The sequence below is a fragment of the Pleurodeles waltl genome, chromosome 4_1, assembly GCF_031143425.1.
Source record: "Pleurodeles waltl isolate 20211129_DDA chromosome 4_1, aPleWal1.hap1.20221129, whole genome shotgun sequence".
Classification (NCBI taxonomy): domain Eukaryota; kingdom Metazoa; phylum Chordata; class Amphibia; order Caudata; family Salamandridae; genus Pleurodeles; species Pleurodeles waltl.
In genome coordinates this window covers 251,911,296-251,938,123 of record NC_090442.1, presented here as the reverse complement: position 1 = coordinate 251,938,123, position 26,828 = coordinate 251,911,296, and the positions used below count along the sequence as shown (strand labels likewise).

The window sequence follows — 26,828 nt, the reverse complement described above, 5'->3', positions numbered from 1 at the left end:
CCAGGCTGACTGCTCCAGCTGAGTCCCCTGTCACTGTTGGATTTCTGGGGTTAGTCATCCTCTCATCCCGTCCAGCGACAAAATCTGCACCAACATTCCAGCACAACTCTGGCCATAAAAGGAAACAAGCCCATTGTATTTGGAAGGCAGGGTTTTTGCACAAGAGTCCGGAGGCACTCAAGTAGGAGGTATGCTCCTTATTTCATGTCAAGTCCTTGGATTTTTTCCCTTGCTTTGTAGCTCCTGCTAGGACTCTATCTTTCTTCTAGCAGTACTTCACTGCTAGGCTTTACCTTGAACACCGATCTCAACATTCCATGCCTCATCACAATCTCACAGCACTCAACATTCTACAGCAGGCTTACGCAGCCCATGCCTCCACAGACACATCACAACACTACATTACCCTGTTTTCTTCATCACTGTGTACAACCATGTCGCTTCATGCCACTACCACATCACGTCACTACATGCATATACATGGATACCTTATCCCATTTCCTTCCGCACTGTGTACAACCCTGTCTCTTCACGTTACTACATTATCCCTTTTCTTCACACAGGATGAGTGCTAAACAGAATCAACAATCATTCAGGGCACGGTAATTTTCTGCCCCACTTCCCCAACACTATAATCCAGTGTACCATACTTCCCCAAATACTTAAATAGCAGAATCTCTTTCAACATGGTACTCTTCGTCGCCGTCTCTGCACAGCAGAAAATGCTCACCCATTATGTAAGGGGAACTAAATTCCACCAATCCGTGCACTAACATTGCAGAAAACAAACTACAAAGCACTGATTAAGAACAAACATTCACAATTTACAAGTCCACACCACAACTATTCATATTTCTCCATCCTGCTGCGCAATCAGGTACACACACATTAAAATGCTTTAACTCATACAAACCGCAAATGCTGGGTCTCTTGATTTTCTCAAAACTTAATTCCATATAGCAAAAATCTTTTATTATGTCCCCATAAACACTATGTAAAGCATACTACGCAACCGACAATTATGATTTTTTCAAGGAAGAACTCTCTCTAAATATATATTATTTCCTATACATTTTCCACAAAGTAGGTGATGTTTTCAATACGGTAACACCAGAAAGCAGTTCCCTTTTTTAAGATACTTTTTCCTAGTCTGCTCTCACCAGCAACGTTTGCAGAGAGTTTTAAAATCCTACATATTGGCCCTTTGAATTAAAGTTGTTTATCACATATTCCCTAGACCTCTAAACCTCCAAGGGCTCCTTCATCTGTTGCAGTCCTTAATCTCTGCCTTTGCCTCATGCAATGAACACAAAGGCCTTCCTCGAAGTTCCCAGTCCTTTTAGTTCTTAACAATCCACCTCTTCTGCGTCCTTTAACCAGCTCATAGTGCTAACTGGAGCGTTTGTTTGCCCAGAGAAGAAGTGATGCACCACAGATCAAGGGAAGCCACTCCAAGTCTGACAGCAGTTCTACTGTACGGCGCATTCCTTTTGGCATGGACAGAACCACACCCATGTGCGTAAGAATGATCTTATGCTGAACCCATCAGCTGCTACATGCGACAGTGAAGAAGTCAGTGCTTCATCTGTACCTTGTTCTCCTGTGTGGCATGAAGCACAGCCCCTGAATGCAATACTGTGCAAAGACTTTTGATTGTAATGTGCAGATAATCCTGCAAGTCTTAGGATCTCATTGTGATCCCTACCTTCCCTCCAGGCTCATGGACTATACACACACACATATCCGTGACTGCAGTTCTCAGAACACTTGTGATGTAAAGACTTTAAGGCTAGACTCTATTTTGAGTAGGATAAGACTCCATTTTATGCCCCATCATTAGTTTGTCTACTTTTGACCTAAACACTGTCTGTTCTTTGACCTAAACACTGTTTGCCTTTATCTTTTGAAAAAAACCTGTGGACACCTGAACAATAGACCTAATGTACATCCGTCTGGACAAGTTCTGTGTTATCTGTATTTCAAGCTCAGATAGCACATACAACATAAACAATGTAGTCTGAATTTACGTATTTTTTAGATACTAGTTGATACTGTTTGAGCTTAAGACTGTCATAGTGAGGCATGCAGGTTATGTTTGGAATTTAGAGGAAATTCCTCATGTTAGATAAGAGTCAGTGGGCAACATTATAAAAGGCCCATCAAGTAGCCACTGAGGCAGAGAGGTCCTTTGCCCCAGAGATCCTGCCAGAGACTGCTAGACTGCTGTCCTGTTGCAGGATTCTTTCCTATGCTGACTGTTGTAACCAAGCCAATTCTGAGCGGAGAGAAGCTGAGTCCAAATTATAAGTGTTTTCCTTTCAAAGGAACACTCTCTCCTGGATGAAGTTAAGCTACTCTATGCTATCACAGTATAATGCATAGAAGTAGTCTTTAGGGTGTTAGGTTGCCAAATGACATTTTGACTATGTTACACATGTTCAGATTATTGTTGTTGTTAATGACATGCATCAGTGCTGTTTTGGTAATAGTCAGTGTGGTTATGCTACATGTGCCATGAAGTGTATTTCTCTTAGTTTGGTACCTTCCTGTGATATTCTGAAGAATGAGAATGCCACTGCATCCCTTACCCGGAGTTTCAAAGATTAATTTAAAATCTTCTTTTAGTGATTAGTCTGTGCTTTCCTGGTCCTGTTGTAATATTTCAACGTGGAGACTTGACAATCTAATGTTTGAATAGCCAGACCCAATTCGAGCCTTAACCTGGACCGACATGCATGTCGCGGTTGTTGGAAGATTTTCTGTATGCTCTACAGCGAGTTAGTTATAAGGTTGAATCTAGGGCACCTGGGTAACAATGATGGCCATACTGTAAAGCTGGTAAAAGAGCTGCCTACATTATCCTTATAATTTGGACAGAGGAGACACTGCTCAGCATCCAATACAATTGGCCTATCCCAAACATGATGGTAGCACCCTTTTTTTTAATAGCGTTTACCTGTGCAATTGCTGTGCTGTTTTCACTGAATCACAAGCCCAAGTAATTATACTTCCTAGCTGTTCTGATTGTATTGCCGTCCAGACTCCAGGAAGCAATCCTTTTATCCCTGTATCTTTCGAATATTAGGACTTTTGTTTTATCGTGGTTTACCTGAAGATGGTTGGACAGGTTAAAGGTATTTAGGGCAATCAGTGCCCACTACAGCCCAGGTTTGGTGCAATCCATAATCACTGTGTTGTCTGCATACTGAATTATTTGCAGCTTGATGTTTCCTAGTTTAGGAGGGACCAGGCAGCCGGACTCCAAGGTTTTTCCTAAATCAGCTGTGTGCAGATGGAACAGTAATGGAGCCACGACACATCCCTGCTTTAAGCCATGTTTTGTCTGATTTGTCAGGTAAACGTACAAGGACCAGTTTTCACTTGGACCCATGTCCTAGTGTACAGCGAGGTTACAGCTCTTAGCAGCATAGGGGTATACCCAATGTGTCTAGCTTCCTCCATAGGGTTGCCCTGTCAAGCCTATCAAATTGCATGATCAATGAAGCAACAAAAAAGAGGCAGACTTTTTTGTTTTGAGTAGCTTGATTCCTCAGAAAAGATAATGCAAGAATGCACAGTTGACGCCCCAGCCCGGAAGCCTGATTGAAAAAACAGTAACATTTCTTGCTCTTGGACCCACATCTCTAGCAGGTCCAATAAGATACTGGAATAGGCCTTTGCTTCCATGTCGTGAAGTGCAATTAGGCATTACTATATGAGGCCACTGTCGGGCCCCCCTTTTTTACATACAGCCAAGGATTGATCATCTCCAGGCATCTTGGACAGTCTCAGTTTGAAGTGCACCATTAAAAAGTGGAGTCCGCAACTTTGCCCAGTTTTCAAGGGTGCATCTAAAAGGTCGACCATTCGGGCCGGGGGCCCCATCCTTTCTTATTCGCTTGATGATCCTTTTGACCTTCTTGATGCTTATTTGTTCAACTACTGTGCACAGGTCTTCGTCCGAATGAGATGATGGTTCATGCCCTGTACTGGTACTTTCCAATGTCCTGGTTGCCGACTCCTCTGTAAGTGCAATCCTGGTGGAACTTTGCTTAAGACCATTACAATGGAGTATCTGGTTACCAGCAGGGCTGCCTGATTGTTGGTGCATAGTTCTATTACATGTCTTACCCAAGCTGCTTCAGAGACACCATCCTCTCTTGTTTCCTTACTGTTCTTTAGTACTCCCAGAAGCGCGCTTGGTTTTGATCTTTTAGCAAGTGAAATATGGTTACTCATTACTTTTGGTTTATTGCCTCATTTTGGTCCCAGACTATCTTTTTTTGTGTATTAAATGAATTGGTTTGAAGACCCCTGCTGTAGTTACTGATGGATTTTCTGTGTAAATCCACTGGGATCTGTGGAGGTCTCTTCTTGAGGCAATGATGGCTTTACTTTACTGAGTTGATGCTCTCCTGCCCCCACAAGGTTGCCTTCTGGTAGACCTGGTTCCCTCTCGCATCAAGAGAGTTCTAAGATCGTCCACACAGTTCTCCTACCAGTTAAGGGCTAAATCCTGTTATCTCTCTTTTGCTGTAAGTTCTTGTTTGCTTATCCACGCAATAGTTGTTGGTATGTACTCTGATCCCCACTTCATTCTTCTGAGTAGCTTTACTTTTTCTCCCCCCCGTCAACCTGCCCACATGTCTGCATTCCAAGCATGGTTGGACTAACAGATTCAAGACACACTTTAAAGGATTATGATCACTTTCTGGCCTTTCTTCAATATCAAAATAGTGTGGTGGGTAAATTTGTGTGGAATATTGTTTGGAAACCCGCAGGAGACAGGCCACTAAATACCTACCTTAGCATTCCCATATGCAAAACACTAAGGATGTGGGATACACCGAGAAAACAACAAGGGTTGACTACTTTTCAATCACTGTAAACTGGCTTTCTCACCAGCTCTGGAGCAAATCCTGTTTGGCTAGTGAAACTTAGCAATTGTCTAATTAGTTGTGATTTGTCAAAGGTCAAGAAATCTTGACATTTGAGGACTGTAAAAAGAAATCTTAATTCATATAAGAGAGAAAGGTATTGTTGCACACTACTTAGACATTGGGTACTGAATCCTGAATTTGAACAAGCAGCAACCAGAGATTTGACTTCCTTTGAGAAATGGGTGTGACTCGTAGGAGAATGTAAAGCTCCCATCTCCACCTTATAACCATCCCTACAGCAAATAGCAGGGCCAACACTACACCTGGGCAAAAAATATTGGACTAACTTGTTAAAAACGTAATGGGACGCGTTAGAGGTTCGATGGACCTTTTGACTGCGCTTAGAGTAAATCCCACTATACGACTCAATTTCAATACAAATCATTAACAATATCAATCAACAGTATGAATAATCTTTGGAGTCAGTAATCTCATGCACCATGACCCCTTTGGCGATGAATAACCACACTTTTATGTAAAAGTTAGAATTTTTATTTCCCTGTATTAAGAATTCTAATATCACGTAGATTAGTCTCAAAATCAAATGGTATACATACAGAAACAACACTGGTTGACCAATCCTTCTAAAGGACCTCAATCTCACTAAACATGGATGGTTAGGCACGCTAGAATTACAGTACAAATCAACAGCAGGAACAACTGCGCAATACAAATCACATACATCTAGCTTCAGCAACTGAGTAACATCAATTATTTATTAATACCAACTTATGAGCATTTTAGGATTTCCTCTACTAACATTCTGATTAGAATAGCATGTTTGGGCATCATGCAAAATAATTTTTGTCAACATAAATTTGGAAAACATCTAGCTATGGCTCTATCAAAATTGCGGTTGGTACCTAGAAACAAAAGACAAATTACATCCACACAATGACATTTGACTAATACCTCTCCTCAGTATGGATCAGCAAGCTGCGATTGTCTTCGTCAATTGGACATCTGTTCGGTCAGCATCAGCAATGGACCATGAAAGGGAATGGTCCAGAACAGGGGACTCTAAGCTATCTGAACCAAATGGAAAGCATAGTCTAGGGAATCAGCATTCAGCCTCAGAGGTTTAAACAATAAAGTCAAAGACAGAAATAAAGTCCTCAGGAACCGTTCAGCTCCTCAGACAGAATAAACAAGCTCCTCTCAGGAGGATGTCAAAGTGGGAAAAAACCTCTCTCTCCTCAGTGCAGTCGGGCTAAGTTAAAATCATTTAAAACTCTTCCCACGTCGCCATTGGTCAAAGGATCATATGTTTACTTTTAGTCCAATGAAGATAGAACTTTAAATCTAAGTTATAACTAAAGTGTCTTTCACATGTTGATGATTGGCTCCTCTTCTCCTGTTCCCGTCGTCAGGTTGGTCAGGTATCAATTTTATATCACTCCGATCTCCAGTCAGTGCATCCATTGTTAGCTCCTGGGAACATCGCTTCCTCACACACTAAACTTTACAAAGTAACAATAACTAATCCAGCAAATTCTAGCAAGCAGTTGTCATGGGGAAAAAAGCATCTACTAGCGTTTGGTCAACTCAGTGAAACAATACAAGTATACATGACTCTAAACAGCCATTTTATGTGAATTATTTGAACAGTGCAACTTAACATGAGACTGTGCAATCTAGGCCCAAGACCTCGCTAACTTTAAGGCCTACAATTAATAAAGCAAATACATAATATGTAATCATTAGTATAACACACTACATTAGTCTAATCATGAGCACATCATTTCATATTAATAAGCAATTAATAAGGACACTTCGTGATTACTGACGTCCACTCATGTAGGCACATTCTCCAAGTCGTGCATTATTTTTCTATATTAAGTCAAATTCTATGCAGATTCATAATTCAAATACATGAATATTTATTAGTAAGAATTCAGCGTTCACACTGTGAAGCAATGAGTACTCTAGTGAGGGAGGTACACTAAAAGGTGATTTCAGACTGGTACTATTATGCAACCATACTATGGAAGATATATCCAGCCTGATGTGGTGGGGGAGAGAGAGAGAGAGAAAGAGAGAAAGAGAGAGAGAGAGAGAGAGAGAGAGATAGAGAGAGAGAGATATGAGAGGTGATTTCAAACACATATGTTAGGATTGTCTGCTTATCACACCATTTTGGGGAGAAGTTTTAGATGGCATGGGGGAATTTTGGGGTATTTCATTCCACATAATATAGCCTACGTATTATTGGGGAATATGTCACGCCACCATATTACACCAAACTAAAGCTGATCATATATTGATATTAAATGGTTACTGTTTGTAAGCAGCCAAAATTATACTGGGGTGTGGTGGAAGAATTAAACAAAACCTGTCCGATTGGTTGTGGAATGTGTTAGCCATGGAAAATTATCTCATTCCTTTTATGCAGCTAACTATACTTTTCAACCATATGAGGTTGATTGTTGGGGTTTTGGAGGAAGGGATTCCAAGAACCTTTTGCCCACCCTCTGCATACTGAGAGCTCTTAGCATATTGCACTATTGATACCTCTGTATCACAAAGGGCTTCAAGTGGATGTACAAGGTAGAAATTGGCTGTGAACGGGGATATCATTAAACTTAGGGGCTGAGGATACTACGCTTAATCTAACTTGCAGTATGTTGTAATGTTAAGACACTCTGCTTTACCTCTGACCAGTGGGTTCTGGCTGATTGCTCTCATGAGTTGAAACATCTAGCGCCTTGAGACCCGCACGGGTGAGTAGCGCGCTTTACAAATGCTAATGATTTGATTTGATTTGATTTGATTGATTTATGTTGGTACAATGTTTATAATTTTCTGGCAATTTCCCAAAAATGATGAGGGATGTCCACCATGCCAAGCTCCCCCTTCATAGGCATAGGCTTTCCCGAGTCAAAGAACACTTGTGGAATCTCATTTGGAAAGTTCTGGAGAACGTAAAGGTTTGTGGGGCGTAGGATCACTTTGTACAATGCAAATGCACACCTTGCCGAGAATAGTCTGTTGCAGCCATGAATATCTCTGTTCATTCCTCCCATAAAAGTGTCTTATTGAGCTTGCACCACTTTTTTTGATGATGGAGATACCGAGGTATTTTAACTCAGTAGTCTAAATATGTTGGTCTATTGACTGGCCGCAACATTGTTCCCACAGATTGGGACCATGGTCAATTTGCCCCATTTCACCTATAATCCAAATGCCTCCAAGTGCAATTTTATAATTTATATCTATTGCTGCCCACTCATTGACATAGTCATAATGGATATTACATAAAGGGAACGATATTGTTTGCATATAAAGAAACACGATTCTTAGTGCCACCCTCCCACTGGAAGGCCTGCACCAGGGCATCACAGCCAGCGTGAATAACAGACTAGAGAGGGGCATCCCTGCCTACTGGGATTGGAAAGGCAGGACAAAGTTGACTTGAGTTCTGGTCTGCAGGTTAATTAGCAGCATTTTAATATAGAATACAAAATTGGGCCTAACATTCATTTTATCCAGCACCTGACACATGAAACCCCAGCCATGGGAGCCTAAGACCTTTCCAAAATCAGCAAGCATCATCACACAAGAACCTGAAAATATTTGCACACAAGCTAATATCATGTGCCTGATACATTTTGGTTTGGGTGAACAAGTGTAGATACTACTCTGACCAGCTGGTTAGACAGGGCCTTAGCAGTAATATTAGTCTGCATTTATCAGCAAGCTCTAGCGGTATGATGAGCATTGGTTGATAGGCTTCCCTGGTTTAAAGAGGATTAAAAGGGTTGCTAGTTCAAACTTTTTGGTGCAGTACAGGTTTGTCTAGCTTCTTCTAACATAGTTAGGATATAGAAGATATGAGCATTTACAGCATTTCAATAAGGAACCCTTTTGCACCCTGCATCTTCCTGGATGACATGCCCATTATGGCCTCTAGGAGCTGTTCTCAGTTAGTGGGAGTTCAAGTGTGATGTGTTGTCATGGCCTCAGCTTCCATATTAGATGATGTTGATTCCTGGTCCTTCAACCAATGGGATTCGTAGATAAATCTGTATGTTGCATGTTGTGAATATAGCGGCAACTGCATGAAGCACTAAATACTAGAATCCCTGAAGCATTGTGTTCTCCCCTCAGGATTATTTGATCTGCTACCTCTTTGTCGGCCAATCATTAGAACAGTTTCCCAACTGTATTCCCAGTCTAGTATACCTATCACTGTTAAGCCATCCATGTTAGTTTAGCAGTGTCTATGGCCATTTGTCAAAGGGCCATCCTATCTGTTTCAAGCTGCCATGGTGAAAAGGAAGATCCCCTCAAACCCAAGCATCCTAGTCTCTAGCATCTCCCTGAATTTCTGCTGTGAAGGTCTTACAGGGGTGCTGAATGTTTTTGCTGTAGTCAGGGAAGGTCATCAATCTCATTGCCTCATTGTCCAGCTGCATGTACGGGTGCTGCCACAGTCCATGTGTTTCTGTAATCTTGTGATGGAGTGCTGTGGTGGCCCCAGGGGAGAGTACCTCAACATAAGGGCTCAACATGTTGACAACACTTTCTTTGGCATCCAAAACAGCAGCAGCATGTGCACCAAATGTTCAGAGCGTGAGCCCTCCACTCTTTCAAGGATGTCCACTAGCTGTAGATCTTTGCAGCACACATGACTTTTCACATCTTCCACTCTGTCTTTGAGATGCTTGGTCAGACCTGCGAGGTAAACCATTATGGACTTGAAGGCATTCAATGTGTCCTCCATCTATGATATCCAGCCCTCCTCAGTGGCAACCCAGTCTGTTACATTGTAGTGGTCTTGACAAAGCAGGGAGAAGTCCATGGCAGTCTCTCTGATGTTATTCTCCAGTGATGAACATGTCACCTGATTAGCCTGCAAGATGATGCAGGTTGAAGTGGTAGCGAGTGCCAGCCCCTTTGCATGTACAGATGAGCTTAGGCCTGGAGGCTGTCTCAAGGGATTTTTTGCCAAATTTCTCCATTGTCGTCTGGACTTGTGGTTTGGCACCCTTGGCCTTCATCATGCTGGAAAAGGTGTAGGGAGCCTGAGGAAGGTAGGAGAAGCACCTCCAGATTAACAGGACCCTCCAGGTAGTGTAATATCAGCTTTAGGGGGTTCATCTGCATACGTTCAGGCTCTGAGAAGGGCATGGTGGGGTGTGTCTCTGTACTTGCAGGGCAGGGGAAGGAGAAATGCATCACCACCATGCCATGACTGCTCAACTGTCCCATTCAAGGGCCAGGGCACTGCTACCTAAATGTTCCTTATCATACCAGGTAGAGGAAGCATACATTTGCCACATATGCAGGAGGGCCACTCCACCAAGTTGGTCAAGATCTCCCTCTGTGTCTCTGTGGCAAGGGAGAGAGAACATATATCACCACATGAGGGTCGCTTCTTAGTATTAGTCTGCCATCTTGTCTCTGGTGATGTGACATGGCTTCCATGCTGACTGGGCACTTGTCTCCAGGACCATACTTGGCCTCACCACCTCTATTTTCTTCTCTATGTACAGCCCTGCCCAGCATGTAGACAAGCTGCAAGCCACCCCAGCCTCTGTGCAAATTACAGGCTGCCACCCTGACTGCACTATCCCCACAACCATGTCACATCCGCTCATCGTGGAACACAAGCAGATAGGGCTGCATCAAGGAGCTCCACTGAGATATCTGAGGATGAAGAATAAGCGCAAGGTAACCTCACCATGTTGCCAACACTTTTAAGGAAGGATTATGCAAGATGGAAGAAAGTGTCCACTATGACAGCTATCATGACCACAGCCCTCATGGTTGGGTATTTTGTACAGTTCTTCCTCTCCACTCTGGAGTTCTCCTGTCTAGGGTGTCACTGTGCACTGGAGTTTGTTAGTTTATTGGTCGTATAGCCAGGGTGTCGTGCATGGTACCCTTGTACATGACAGCTGGTTTTGAAGGTGATGAGAGCATGCAAGTGGAGCTCCATCAGGGTAGAGGTGATGTGATTGAATTTTTTTCATGCCTTTGAAGTGGCATGGTGGTGCATGTATTATGACATTCAGGTGTGTGGAAGGTGGAGGTTAAGGCATTGCCTCCATTCACATGCATGATTATCAGAGTTCAGGACTTCAGTTCTGAAATAAGTTTCAGAGAGGGAAGGTATCCCTTATCTCAAGAGCAATACCTCGTGTCATCCCATTTTGCTATTCTTGGTGATGTGCTCCTTGAGGGACAAGTCATTGTTAAGAATTAATCCACGGGACTTGATGTTTGTTGAAAGTAGTGGACTAAAGCCATCCATATTCATATCATTCACACTAGTTTGGACAAGATATTGTTTGTTGTTTGTGAATAGCAGCCGTTCAGTCTTGGTGGATTTGTGTGTCTGGGTGGTGCAGACATCCAGATCTGAATGAGGTGGAGACAGTGATTTAGTTGCTGAATGTCAAGAGCTGAGGTGATTCTAGTGTAGAGTCATGTGTGTTTTGCTACTGATGAGTAGGTTACCCACGTGTCGAAGCTGAAGTTAATGTGGCCAGGATGGAGCCCTTGAGTAGAAGGTAGATGATGGGAGCTTCTTGTATCTTGAGATGTCAATGAGGATGAGCTGGTGGTAGTGTGATATGTGGGAGACGAACCCGTGACCTTGATCTGACTTTGCACAAAAATAAGATTATAACAAACACGTATTCATTCAGGATCAATCAGTTACCACAAGTTACTGATAAATGGCTTTTAAAACTGACTGTAAATGTTTTATTTCAGATACGTCAGAGCGTATTTAAACTCTTTTGTTTGTTTAATGGGGTCTCGAAAAATTGCCCTTGATTCCTAATGGGTTGGGCCTCTGGTCCTCGATTAGGCGTGAATTAAATGCCATGACCAATTCTGCTATGCCCCAAGTGTCTGGGACTCCATCTTAGTGAAAACTCACTAGTATCCCTTGATCATGCACTACAGTAGAGTGCCCTAGACCCTATTACTCAAGCAACACCGCATAAATGTGTAATTAAGTATTACTTTCTTTAACAAACTTCATCCACCCTACTTTATTAGTCCCACCCTCCCGATCATATTTCACCAGGCAGTCCGATGCGACCTATCACCACCACCACCTTCTTCCCCCTTAGCCCATCTTATTTAGTTGGTTTACACCTCAAGAATTGAACAGTTCTCAGAGCTAGCATTGCGCTAAATGAGGCCAATTATATACATAGCTGGGTACAGCAATGCTTGAACCGTGGCATCGAATTTGGGTGGAGTAAACCTTACACCCAATGAGATGCACATAGCACACTGACAAGAAACAAGGGGAGAGGCCCTCATAAATTATTCTGGTTGAATGCTTTCTTGCATTCTTCGGGTCAGACTGGCCATTACACCACCTTGGCACTTTCCCTGGGGGTTGCAGGTTAGGTAGTTCCATTAAGAGCAATATGGGCCTCTGTGACCGTGCCACAGTCCTATTCTAGTTTCAGCCACCTTGAGTGTGGGGCTTGTTTGACCATTTCCTGCAGGGACGATCCAAATTTCATCTCCAGTCATGTTGACACTATGGTCTTCAATTTGTGACAAAAACTGTACAAACTAGGCTAAGTAGGTAGGCATGGTTTGTCAATAGATTTAGCAGATGTTTCTGCATTTTGTCATATGAAATACCTATGTTGGGTGATTCACTGCCCTTCCAATTTCATTAGGGAAAAATGTGTAGTCCTGTCAGAACAACACACCATCACATTCTAGATTTGCCTGGATCTCTACTTTGTAAATTGTAAATATATTTGTATAGCGCTTACAACCCCTGCCGAGGCATTGAAGTGCTTTTTCGGCATGTAGCATGCTACTCCGGAACCCGAAATTAGTAGTTTGGTTTAAAAAAAATGTTTTTTCATACAACTATTTGGAAAGTCAATAGACCCGGCCTTAGCCGGCCAGCAATTTCTCCTTATGTTTTTTTTAAACGTACAATAGGCATTCAAAGTCTAAAAGAAAGAAAAAAAGAAATGCAGTGGGCTGTCTTTTAAAAAATGAAGAGACTCTGCACCCTTCAGTACCAGAGCACAAGCTTCCACCATGACTGCTCATTGCATAATGGAGCTGTGGGTACATCAGGCCAAGAAGCCACACTATTGTTTACATGTCATGCATTGTGTTTCCTGCAATGCTATCACTGGTTCAAATGCTTTCCCCACTAGGCACGGAAGTGCCAGTCCAACCCGTGACAAGTAAATCTATAATGATCTACAATCTCCTATATAGACACCGGCAGGAGGTTCCATAGTGAAACTCACTAGGCGGTCAAAGGAGCTCCAGCGGATACACTTTTTTGGTATCTGCGACAGATGTTTCACTTGAATCGATGGCCTTTGTCTCAAGCAAGTCTATGGACGAAACAGAGTTTCTCAAATGCTGTTCATTGTTTCCACATGTGCCACCAAAAAGATTTTCCAAGGGGCAATACATGAGCAATTTCTGGACATCTACTGAACATCCATTGAGAGTCTTCAAATCTTATCTCTCCTGCTTCTATCCCCTTAAATAGGACAGTGATATAGGCTAGACATTTCTGGCCAGTCTAAAGTGAACCCTACAGTTTTTTCCAAATCTACAGAAAACTATGAATGCCAATAGTTGAAGGGAAATATGTACTTAGGTGTTTAATTTCTAGACTGATTTATGGTCAAGGGATCACTGACCAAAAAAAGACATGTTTAGATGTAACAGCTTTTTCTATCTGTAAAATTTCTGTCTTTTTGCCATTGAGGGCTAGTGCACTCACTCTCTTCAACCAATGGACTTCGTTTAAACACACATCAGAGTGTTCTTTGTCTTACTCCAGATAAGCCAGCTGTTGAGTGCCGTCCGCAGACAGTTGTAAGTCCAGCTCAAACATCCTAATGAGTTTTGCCATTGAAGCCGGTATACATTAACAAGTAATGGAACATGAGTGGAACTGTGAGGGAGCAGTCGCAGAACCTTGGTCAAACGCTGAATACTATGAGCACACATACCCCTGATGGGGAAACACGTGGCATTACCACGCTAGCCCCCATTCTGGGGTGTGTAAATCAGAATGATGCCGCAAAGGGGCACCCAGTACTATTGGTATTTACCACGTGTGGAATTTTTTCTGGGGTTGGACAAGAGCTTTAATGAGGCCCTTAAAAAAGAGAGATGAGGAGAGGCAAGGGAAAAGGAAATACAGCTGGGTTGAGTGAATTTGTGCATAACTGTTGGGCGTTAATGCAAACTTACTACACGTAACAGTAATCAATGCCATCATCCGTTTGACAGTGGGGGTTGGACTTACGGTGTGAAAAGATCCATTAGAGACTGAGCTTCTAACGTGGTATTCCCTGCACTTTGCTGATGCAAAGGAAGCAATGTACCTGCCAGAGTGCTCAGCCATTCATATTGCTGTAACCTGAAAGACAGCTCTGCTGTGTGAAGTGTCTGTACCTCTGTGCTTTCTGTTTCACCTGACCAACAGCCTTGTTTTCTGAATCCAAAGCAAATGGGCCTGTGTAATCGGTGGGGATATATCAACTCTTTGAGATCTCCTGAAGGAGAAAAGTGGGGAATAAGGATAGTATTAAGATGTGAGGAGGTGACCCTTACTGTATCTTGGGGGATGTGGGCCTAAAGGTTTTGTTACGTCACTGATAGGGCTCATTGGACAACAGAACTGTGACTTCAGAGAGGGAAACTCCTTATTACAAAACAATCCATCCTGTGCCTCCCCCACAGAGAACATGCACTTGGTAACATATTGACTGCAAAAAGAGGTAGGATTTTTTTAGTTAACAAAAAATGAGCTCTATAAAAAAAAAATACATACATGCTAATTAGCCACTGATGCCACTGACATTTACATCGCCAGACCTTTGCCCTGGTGATAATGTGAAATGGAAACCAGATCAAAGGAATCGATGGTGTAGCTTCTAGCCCCAAACCATTCGATTTATCTGAAAATCTCATTCAGAGACCAGCTCCCAAAGCATGAACAAATGGTGAGTATTTGGCTGTGAGAAAGGAGGCAACTACAGTCATGAAGGAATGTGCAGTGAGTGTAAAATCCTCATAAATCTCGGATTCATCAGTGCAAACTCAGAAGTCTATGTATTCTTCCCTTAGCAACAAGATTTCACTTTCGTTAGCCAATATGAAGCCTTAAGTGTGTGTCAAAAAGAGAATTTAGACAGGCGTTTTCTTTGATAAACTGCATGAAGAGAAACATATGTACAGTCAAACGAACACCGTTAAAGTAACCTTCCAAAACTCTCAACTCAAACATTATTTTAACATCTGTTTAATGTTTGGAGCCACACAGGTCCCTGGGGGGAGAGTATGTGCTGGTGGTATTTTCTTGGCTGCTGCTAATGAAAAGAAAAAAACATACATATATATAAAGAAATGTAGAATCCTTGCTAAATGCTGGCTAAATGCTTGGCAGAAACATTCCTTGGGCATCTATTGCCCGCACTAGCACGCCATCGCTGGCATGGAGGGGTCCTTTTTAAGTTGGATATGCACATGTGCAAGAGCAAAATGCGGTCACTCACACTGAAAACAGCCAGTAGAAGTGAGATTACTCGCTGCCCATGCTAATGTAGTGTCAGGAAGCAAAATGCAAATAACATAAGAGAACAAAGGATGAAAAGGGTTGACTGAAAGCTCCCTAGATGAATATATGTACTTTTTAAGACTTTAAAACAAAATAAACCCAAAAGGTCTTTTTTTTAAGCACAACATAGAAACATATACATATCAGAAGTGTTTACGGGTACGGGGGTCTCACAATAGATGTAATACCTGGCCACTTTTGAAATGGCTGCCTTTCTGATCTTAGACGATTTCTGCATCTGAACACTGATAACATATTTACTTAAGTCAAAAGGAAGCATAACAATCCTTGTTGGCATTGGATTTTTGTAGCTTTTAATGTGTAAACATAAGAAGATAAGTGACTGTGAAATATTATACGTCTTTGATAAAAATACCAGGTAGGATAGATACTCTCGCTTCGATCCAAGCTATTTCTCCATGGATTCCTAAAACATCTACTTTTCCAGGAATGTACAGTTTTATTGAAGTGCCTATACTGGCAAACATGTGAGCAACACAAAATGACAAGAAGTTGAATTATATTTAAACTTTTTATATGGGAAGGTACATGTGGACAAAATTTTAATTTATCCAAAACTGCTATGGAATTGCTTGACAGTATTCGTCTTGCTAATTTTTAAGGTAATTGATGATCTTTGCATTTATAATCTTGATTGCTATTAACAAATGGATTCATTGATGATGTTTAATGAAAGACAACCTGACACATTTAAGACAGGGATGTTTTTTGGTCTACTGGCATAACACCTACCCCAAACAAACCCTGAATATCAAGGATCTAATTTACAAACCTTTATTACACGAAAGCCGAGTGCAAGAACAAACTGCAAAATCAGAGAATCTCATTCACAGAATCATAATAATCTAGGGTCAGTTACACCCACAGATTTAACGTTTAAGCTAAAAGCAGAGAGCAGTCCCTGAGAAGGCAGTGAACAACAATGAAGTCATACCTTTTTGGATTTTCCTAGTGGTTTTTACACAAAGGTTTTTCATCTAAATGTAGACCAAGCAGAGGCTGACAAAAGAGTGTAACTCAGTATTGTGAATGGCATCTAAATCTGCCATATTTCATAAAAATATAGCAAACGGATCTATATTCCACTTAGTAGAGAAAAAAATATTGGTTGACTTGCACCTTCAGAGCAACCCTAAATAGGTACATTTTCCATCAGCAATTAATCCCCAGCTTTCAATATGGACATTGACAGTGTATCTGCAGCTGCAGACGTTATGCACTTTATCTTCTTTCCTATACATTTTATTTAATGTGATTGCAAATGACTTATGGACAGTTTGAGAGATTCGTGCTTCAAATGTATACAAAAGCTTTTCTTGTTTTAGACATGTATAGCATTTTAGGTTTCTCTTCATTTGCTTTCGCAGCCTTTCGTTTAGGAAATTAACTGTATGTTACTTTGCACTAAGCTTACAGGACAGGTTGTGACCCATGTCCGAGGGATTATTTATGGATATTAATTCTCCTAGTCGACCTTTGTCTGAATATTTCTAGAGGCATTGAAACTATTTTTTATAGACAGACCATGGCCGATTCTCTTTCAGAAGCATGACTGTTGTGGGAACTAGAAAGGTTCCTCAAAACTGTAAAGGTGCGAGCTGATAACAGCACAGCAAAGAAAAAGCATAAGGAAAATTTTGAGATTTTAGGAACCTGTAGAATTAGAAAACCAAATTATATATATATATCTCGTAGGACTCCAGAATCTCCTTTGTAAGCATTTATTCAAGCACAGAAGGGCAAACACCGGTGTTTGCCCTTCTGTGCTTGAATAAACACTTACAAAGGAGATTCTGGAGTGCAGCGATTCTTCCTCTTTGCTTGTGAGTTTGTGAAGGTCTGGTCTCCCTCTATTGCCTGCACTGGCACTAAGAGTGTGCCGCCCGCTTTGCTGCTTATATATCTATATATATATATATATATATATAGACCTTGATGTGGTTCCCCTGTCTTTTTGCCTTTGCTTCCTGAATTTTTGTGTGATGGATTTCGTTTTTGATGGTTTTTGGTACTCTGGGCACTTTATCATTGCTGACCAGTGCAAAAGTGCAAGTGCTACCTGTGTAAAATGTAATTATTATTATTATTATTTTTCTTTTTTTGGTCCTCATTTGCATTCCATCTTTCCGCGCTAGAGAAAGGAAAAGGTGGGGGTCTTTCCATACGAACTGTTTTAGTCACAGCCCATCTCTGCCCGACCACACCTATCCTGGAATATGACCTCAGTATAACCATTCCGCTTGCCTGAGTCTTCACATGGTGATATATCAGAGTCATATATAATCATAGGACTATATGAGACTGAATATCCACCCATATCCACTCCCATACCCCACCATTGCCTCAGTTGGTTCCAAAATCTCATTTTCTTACTATCCTTGCTCATGTCCAACTTCATGTTATACATTAAAGAGTCTTTCCAGCCTACAAGAGTCGGGGGGAAAGCATTGATCCATTTTCTACAAATCTCTCTTCTTGCCACAACCATCATATAAAAGAGGAGTTTAGAACTATCCCTGTGAATCGACTGTAGTTCCAACATACATCCAAAAATCACTAACGGGGCAGTTACCTTAAAGCTTATGGGGAGTATTTCACTAGTTGTGTCACCTACCTCTGTCCAAAACTTACTGAGCTGTGGACACTCCACAAACATACGAACATCATCTGCCGCCGCCAACCCGCACTTTTTGCAGCTAACCGTATTAGCCTGGCCCAGTCTGGAGAGTTTTACAGGTGTCCTGAAAACTGTGAATTGAAAACAGATGGTTTCTTCTTAGTGCAGCAGATTTAACAGTATTGTATAAAAGTGTAGTAGATACTTGCCATAGGCTTCTTTGCTCAAGCTCCGGCAAGCAGTCTTCCCATAACTCTTCTGCAAGGGTGAATTCGCCGTCAGCAATATCCAATATTAGCCAGTACCATCTAGCCACTTCCTTCTTCAGCGGGATGTCCAGATGCATCTAGTCCTCCAAATCATTTGTACCCCCCCCCCACTTCCTCCTTGCAATTCCTCACCCAGCTATTTATCTGAAGATATTTGAATTTAGAGAGATTACCCCCTAACTCTCTATTAAGATTTTCAAACGATCTAACCTCTCCGTTATAACAGAGATGACTCCACTGCAAAAAACCTGCTTCTTTCAGAGGAACTGCCAAAGCATCCTTTGTCCACTCCAGAGAACCTGGAGAATCCCAAACCGGGGCCTTTTCACTATAATACAACAGTTTTACTGCCCACCTGACCGCATACCAGAGTCTTGCTAAATCTTGTAACAGCTTGAATCAAATTTTCTTGAAGAATTTAGGATCTCCAAACTTATACAAAAAGCTTATCTGTGGCTCATTATCCTCCATCATTGCAGTCAGTGTCTGCCCCAGCTCCGAGCACCCCAGATGATTAAAGGTGTCCCTCACGTTTTTCAAAAAGAAAGCCCATACATAATATTGCATATCCGGTACAGCCAACCCTCCTTTCTATTTCCTCCTTCTCAACTTTTTCCAGGTGATACGAACCCCTTTAGATGCCCAAATAAAACTACTAATTTTCCCCTGAAGTTTCCTTAGGGTGTCTTTATCCAACATTAATGGTATTGAGTTGAAAATGAATGTAAATTTAGTAACAATCGCCATCTTAATTAAATTAACCCGACCAATAATAGAGGGAGATTTAACTATTTCTTCAATAAACAATCTACATCCCTCATCACCTTCCTAAGATTTCTTTCTGCCAATTTACTAATGTCATGTGTTATAATAATTCGTAAAATGTGATTACGACTGCTAATCCCTAATTGGCATATTTGATGTACTAGTAAATTGCTAGTAAAGTGCACTAGAGGTGCCCAGGCCCTCTAAATCAAATGTTACTAGTGGGCCTGCAGCCCTGATTGTGCCACCTACATGAGTAGCCCTGTAAAAATTAGACCTGCCATTGTAGTGTTTGTGTGTGCAGTTTTAAACTGACAATTCAACCTTCCCTTTCACTACATGTAGGTCACTCCTAACTGGGTGAATTGTATTTAAAAGGTAGGACATTTACTGGAGTGTTTTAAATGTCCTGCTGGTGGAATACTGCCAAACACAGTTTTCACTATGGCGAGGCCTGTCTCTTGCGTAGGTTAACATGGGGTTTGCCTTTAATATCTTTTAAGTGCAGTTTCCCATTGGGAGCAGATAGAGATCTGGTGTTTGGGGTCTCTGAACTCACAATTTCAAAATACATCTTTTGGTAAGGTTGTTTTTTAGAAAGTGGACATTTTCTTGCTTAATCATTCTGTCCCTCTGCTTGGCTTCTGAATCCAGGTCTGGGTCAGACTGACAGTTGGGTTGTTTGTGAATTCACTCGAGACAGTAACACAAAGGTTGCTGAGTTGTGTCCTGCATGTACTGATGAGTCTTCCAGGGCTAGAGTGGGAGGGAGGAGCTGACACCTGAATTTGAAAGTGCTGTGCCTGACCTCACACAATACACTCTCCAACTCCCTAAAGTGTGGCTGGGACAGGGCAAGGAAGAGGCGAGGTCTTGTGCACTACAAAGACTTTCCTTTGAAGTTTGCTAAATTCAAAGGCAGAAATTAGTATAAATTGTGGACCCCAAACCCCAGACTTTTAGAACACTTCTGGATTAAGAGGAACCTCTGCCAAGGAGAAGAGCTGAAGAGCTGTGAGGAGGAGTACTGCCCCTTTGCTCTGTGTGCTTTGCTGGGTTGGCCTGCAGTTGCTGCTTCTGCCTTGGAGAAAACAAAGACTGGTCTTTGCTGTGTATCCTGCTTGTGATGTTTATCCAAGGGCTTGGACTAAGCTTGGCTCCTGTTGGTGTACAAATATTATCTGGTCAGCCACTTTAAAGAGGTGTGGTCAGTTCTGATTGCCTGGCCACAACCATGTCTGAAAGAAAACTACTTTTCCTGATGATTTTCTCATAGAGGTTATGGAAGGTGATCCAGAAGCTAAAATGAGAGCACATTTTCTGTAAATTCTCATTATTCTTCTCCACCATGTGAGAATGAAGTCTAATATTTTTAATTAAACATGTACTTCCATTAGAAGCAGCCTGTTAGTTGATTGCCCAGTATTCTACTGCAGCTTCCCACTGTGCTCCAATGCAGCGGTTCCCAACCAGGGGTGTGTGAAACATTCCCAGGGGTCTGCAGGCCTGGGAGGAAGGCCCTTCTTCAGCTGGATCCTCTGACAGAAAAGTGTGTGTTTTTATATTTATTATTTCCTTTGTACAGCAGTTTTGAAAGCACTGCAAAGCTATCATTACAGCATAAATAAAAGCGTCAAGATAACGCTGATGATTAATGTACCTGCTGGAGAGAGACGGGCGTTTTGTCTAGTGGCAGTTTTGACTCATCTAAAGTGGTGCAGATTGTTAATATGCCTGCTGCAAAGAACTTGTATGTTATGTGCATAGCACAATTGGTTACTACTTTTGTTACAGAAATTATTTTATTACTAAGCACAGATGGTTACTGCTTTTGTTACAGAAATTCTTTTATTACTGAGCAGTTCATAAATTACAATCTTAATCCAGTACAGTGAGCTATAAACTGCCTTCAAAGAGCTGCATGCAAACTGCATGCCACAAATTAGAAAGTTATGTTTTTCCCCAGTCTTTCATTTTCCTTATGCTGCTAAAAAAGGTTTGCTTGCATAGAAATACATTCTTACTATTGAAGTCAATGCTAAACGCTGTGTTATGTTCTCAATCCCGACGTTTTGCTTCTCCAGACTAAGCACTCTTAAAAAATACCTGCCAGTGTGAATGACGTGAATCCTACACCTAGTAGTCCCTGTAAAGTGCGTTGAGACCCTACACTGGTACAAGAGGGGCTATAAAACAAATGAATTGCATGTGACAGAGAAGTTATGGAGAGGAGAGAGGCCCCTATGTTTCCCCACCACATACTTATATGAAAAAGGTTCCTCAGATATTATGTACTTAAAAAATAATTAGAGAAATCGCTAAGGAAATGTTGAATCTGGCCTGAGGATTCAGCTTTCTAAATAAAACCAAACATTGAAAAGTTAGTCACCGAGATGCAGTACCAACCTTCCCATTAAAATATTTCGATTTTTGCATTTTTTTAGAATATAAAATATTTATATCTTTTGTAATTTGAGTATTTGGTGCGTACTTGTTTGTGTATTTTTTTGTAAATTACTGTTTTAATGTTTAAAATTGAAATCGTACAAATTGCTTGGGGGGTCTCCTGCTTCCAGTACTGGTTCAGTGGGGGTCCTCAGGAGTCAAAAGGTTGGGAACCTTTGCTCTAATGAACAACTGAATTGCTAACATTATTGTATGCATGACAAACGTCTGGAACACCTTAAGCCATCTTGATGGATTCAAAGTTATAAAATGTAAATGATTTCCTTTAGAAATTAGCAATATGAGGTGCTTACTTTTGCCACAGAAATCACGGTTAGTACTCTAGAAACCTAAACCGAGGACATATTTTCTATCTTTTCTTAAAATATCACCCTCATCCATTTTAGTAAAACATTCTGAAATACAGAGTCAAACATGCACTTCAACACTAGCAGCAACATGTCAGCGAAATCCCTTGTAATTGACTGCTGTATCATCACAGAGGTCTAAGACACAACAAAAGCACTAGCCTTTTTTTTCAAGGCAAAATCAAAGGCTCCAGATCACCATTTTGTTGGAATAGGAGCTGTTGATTTTGAAGCTATTTCTGAAGAGCAGGCTGAAGTAAATAAGCACTGAGATCTTAATACAGCAATGAAACCAAAGAGTTAAAAATTGGAGGGAAGGCATGGGTGTTTAGTAACCTGAAGCATATTATATATCTAAAAGGTCTTAAAATAGTTAGAAAGACATCTGCATCACCTTCCCAGATCTGTTTACCAGCCTACCCATCTCCTCAGCTATTTAACAGCACAATAATTTTAAAATAGTAAGATATTTCTCTCTCTCTCTTTGCGGGTATTTCCCAAGTTTTAGGTGGGGCAGTCTACAACATCACTGACACTCAAAAGCTGCTCACCTCAAATACCTGTTTTTTCTAGCAAAGTTCCTAAGCATAGGATTAGCATAGTGCCGTAGACGCCGAGCCAACACTGCATTTTTCCATTTTTTGGAGCAAAGTCTTGAATCTTAGGTTAGGCTAGTGCCATCCATGCTGAGCTGAAAAAGGACATAAGCCTTTAACCATTACTGTCACATTATTACAACTTTGGATTGGTAAAATACCATCCATGCCAACCTGGAATAAGTAACAGCCACCTTTGTAATCTGTTTAGCTCTTATTAGAGCTCATCAGAGAGGCATAGCTTTGTCCAGAAAGGAGGGTGCATACAGGATAACTCAAACCAATACCCTTTCAGGCTTAGGGTGCTGCATAAATTATGCAAAAAGGGTAGTTCCCAAGTTTTGGGCGGAGAGCAGCTCCTCTATATGGAGCACTCTACACCACTGATGGTCTAGCACTTAAAGTGACGTTTACAGTTAGGTGTTGTAATGTGACTTAAGATGACCACTGAAATATGCCAGTTATAATTTACTGTATTATGCATAACTCTTGCTTCCATCATGCCCTCCTTATAAGCGTACATGTTACGTTACTCATGACATGTTAAAATACATAATTGATTACATCACTCATGACACCTCAGTCATAGTCTCCAGCCAGACCCTGCATCCAATCTGCATCTGGCACTTGCAGGGCTCTGCTTCCAACTCTCCACAAGCATCAAACCTCCACAGCACACGATCTTCAGTCATACATAGAACAAGTTTGATACAGGGCTTAGCCCGTGGCCAGGATCTGTGCCCACCCCTCCACAAGTGCCTAGCTTCCAATATCCACAGACATTGGACATACACAGTGGCGGTAGTTTGCAAAGCTTAGTGTCATGCCAGAGCCTGTGCCCAACTGTCAACTTGTGGCCAACTCCCACTGTACATGACCTTCAGCCATCTGCAGCAGGGGTTGCCACAGAGCCTTGCCTATGGCCAGGGCCTGTGTCCACCTCTTCTTTAACATCTAACTCCCTTCTTGCTCAGCCTTTCACCCCAGTGACTGACCAAAGGGTCCATTGTTCAGTGATGTTCAGCAACCATTTCTCCACAAGTGACCCACCTTACTTGAGCACAATTAAATTCTTTATTATATTAATCCTCCATCACAAAGCCTATAGGACACAGTCCGAATTATTGATTTCTGTTATTTATTTTTAATATATCCAGTGATGTGGTTGATTATGTCAATTAACATGTCATGAGTGTTGTACTATAAGCTGGGGTCATAAGCAGTGCATGATGCTGTCTCAAGTCATAGTTAGTTCACTAAAGTATAACAGACATATTTTAGTTGGTTTGGGGTCGTACAGCATCAGCTTGTGGCTCATTCCAACTCATACAAACAAAACCACGACAGAAGGATCTCTACTGGAGAGGAGAACATGTCAGTAGGCAAGGGCTAATTGTGAGGGTTTCAACATTTCGTTTAAGTTATACTCTGTAGATCTTTTTATCAAAAATGTTCCGTAAAAATGTAACTTTCTTCCGAAAAAGGTTGGCTGTCTTATGATTGCTAGAAACCTACATTGCATTAATACTCATACTTACTGATTCAAATGAGAACAAAGCTATTAAAATGGTGCTAAACTTAACTGCTACTTTTATTTCTTTTTATTCCTTTTACCTACATGTAAATGAAATCCAAGTTCTTGGTGCAGTCATTACTGAACTTCTTATACTGAGACTATAATAACTTCTTCCGCCTTTTGCGATAGAGGAGTGGTACTGCAACAATAATTAAACATGCTGATTGGTCTACTGGGTGTTTAACAGAGCACTGTACATACTATATGTGCAAATTGTACATTCTCATTTTTACCCCAATATTTTTTTCTTAGAAATTATTTTCCTTCGTGCCATCACACCTGCGTATCAACCAAACTACCATGCAGATATCATATTCGACATAACCGAAGGAAATCTGAGGGACTCATTTGACATCACCAAACGGTACATTGACGGCATAACAGTGGGTAGGTAATAACTATTTTTCTCCCGCCCGCATGTAAGTTTGGTCCAGAGCTGAAGGTTTCTTTGCTGATGCAATATTTCCATTAAAATGGGGAGATTTTATTTTTCCTACTTTTTAAAACTTAGAAAAGAACATGTTAATGTACAAGTAAAGAAATTAAGTGAAAGTAGCACTTAGCTATTTATATGTGAACAGGATGAAAAATTAGCTGGAGGAAACCTGCTCTGGTTTCAATTTTTGATCACACTTAAATTCTGGATGTTTTCAATGTAAATTACATTTATCATGTTTACGATTCCAAAACTATTTGCCCCTTTCCTTCTCCCCTTCTCAATAAGGTTTTTTACTCTTGTCCCTTTGACTTGGCCTCTTCCTGTGTTACTCATATCTTCTCTTTTCTCATCAAGCCTATTCACAGTTCACCAAGCATTTGCCTCCTTCTCCCGGCCTCCTTCCCCTTCACCCTTCTCTTTCTGATTTTCTGTACTTTTATCAGAGCAGTGGAGATCCGTCGCGTATGTACTCTTCTGCAGTCCCCTCTGCCATTTTCAACCCATAAACATGTCCTACTATCTACCGTTCCCCATCCCTGTATCACATTCATTATTGCTATGTGTCCCTTGTAGTTCCCTCAGTTCTCCGTCTGTTTCCCGTACCTGTTCGGGTCATGGTAGAAACAGACAAAACACTACCACGTTTCTTGGGCAAACAATGCGTACATTATTCCCCACCCATCTGTTTATCCACTCAATACCTATTTAGAAACCGTAAGAAATGTAAAATATTTATGTACTATATCAATCACAACTTGAACACTAGTCATAGAAAAACCTAATTTCTTGACGTTCAAATGTTAATGTGCAAAACAACATCTCCACTGCTTGCCTCTTCTGATGTCATCATCAGTAGGACAGGTGACTATGCACTCTAATTTGAATGTACCTTTCAGTGTATTTTGATAATGCAGAGAAAGAAAGGCCACCCCGATGTTGTGAGGATATGGATGATCATATGAGAAGTGTATTAAATATTCCTTTAGATAGAAAAGAAGGCTGTTCTTTACTTAACAACAAATCACCATGCTAAACCAGTAAGGTTACAGGAGTTCTACTACTCACGCACCTGAATAATTTCATGAAGTAAATATAAATCTAATACTGAGAATTTTTAAAACCGTTTGCATTATTATATACGCCCACCAATAGAAAAGCATTAATGACCTCTGAGTGAATTAGTACTTTATAATGGAGGTGTTTGCAGATTTTCTGTTTTTCCCAAACATGAAGTAAAGCTGGGAATTACAGTGTTTATAATTGCTCACCAATGGCAGAGCATTCATTTGGAAGAAAATATTCACACACGGAAACTTGTAAAAATTTTCCAAAAACATATTTTTTCATATTTTTTCCTTCACCTTAATAATATTAATTCGTCAGTTCCTTCATGTCTCTTGTAAAATGGGAGTGTCCATGGCCCTTTCTCAAGCTTTCTGCACCACTTAAACGTGTTCTTGCCACAGACAGATTTAGCTGTCTGTCACAGACAGCATGGTACCCAATACTTTACCATATGCTTAGAATAGATGCAACATGTCAGCCATATTGGAGATATAGGAAATAACATTATTTTCAATACTTTAAAGATGGCTGACATGTTGTGTCCACATGCAATGTGACGGCTATCTTGGAATTATAAAAAAAAAAATCCCATTCCAAAATGGCCAGCTGCTGATATTGTCTTTGCCAATGCAAGAGTTGTTTTACAAGCATTTGCATCAATACAACTGTCAGGTATTGATAAAGCAAGACTGATTGGCTTTGCCAATGCTTGTTTCTCTTAGATGCAAGTTTAAAAGTGTGGAGAAATGCAGGAGTCTCATTGCAAGGTGTGTAAATAAACCACAAGGTTACAACTCTGCAGGTGTTCATTTTTTGCGCAGAATACTTGAGGTGTCAGGACACAGATCACATGCAGCAGTGCGAACACAATAATCATACTTTGTAAATGAGAATTGAATTATGGTGTGGAAGTTCCTCTTTTTCGTTATGTGTAACTCTGTGTAATAAGCAGTTTTTTTGTTGGGCCTAGAACCCTAAAGCACTATTGATTATCATCAGTTCAGACTTATGCTAATCTGTTTATTGATCATTAGTTTTTAAACCTGCTATCGTACACAGCGTTTAATCCATGTGAATCGAAAAGGAAGTAATCGGAAGAAAAATACATCTACAGTCCATATCCATTAGTGTTGATTAACACTGATAAT

The 26,828-nt window shown here is 41.0% G+C and overlaps 1 protein-coding gene across 2 annotated transcripts in view; it reads left to right on the top strand.

Moving 5' to 3' along the window:
* Positions 1–26,828, top strand: part of FBLN1 (fibulin 1) — a 766,403-nt gene that overhangs the window by 526,775 nt on the left and 212,800 nt on the right. For both annotated transcript variants that reach the window (XM_069228256.1, XM_069228253.1), the window contains exon 16: positions 24,429–24,563. In XM_069228256.1, the coding sequence (XP_069084357.1) occupies positions 24,429–24,563 (135 nt within the window). The remainder of the gene's footprint in view (positions 1–24,428; positions 24,564–26,828) is intronic.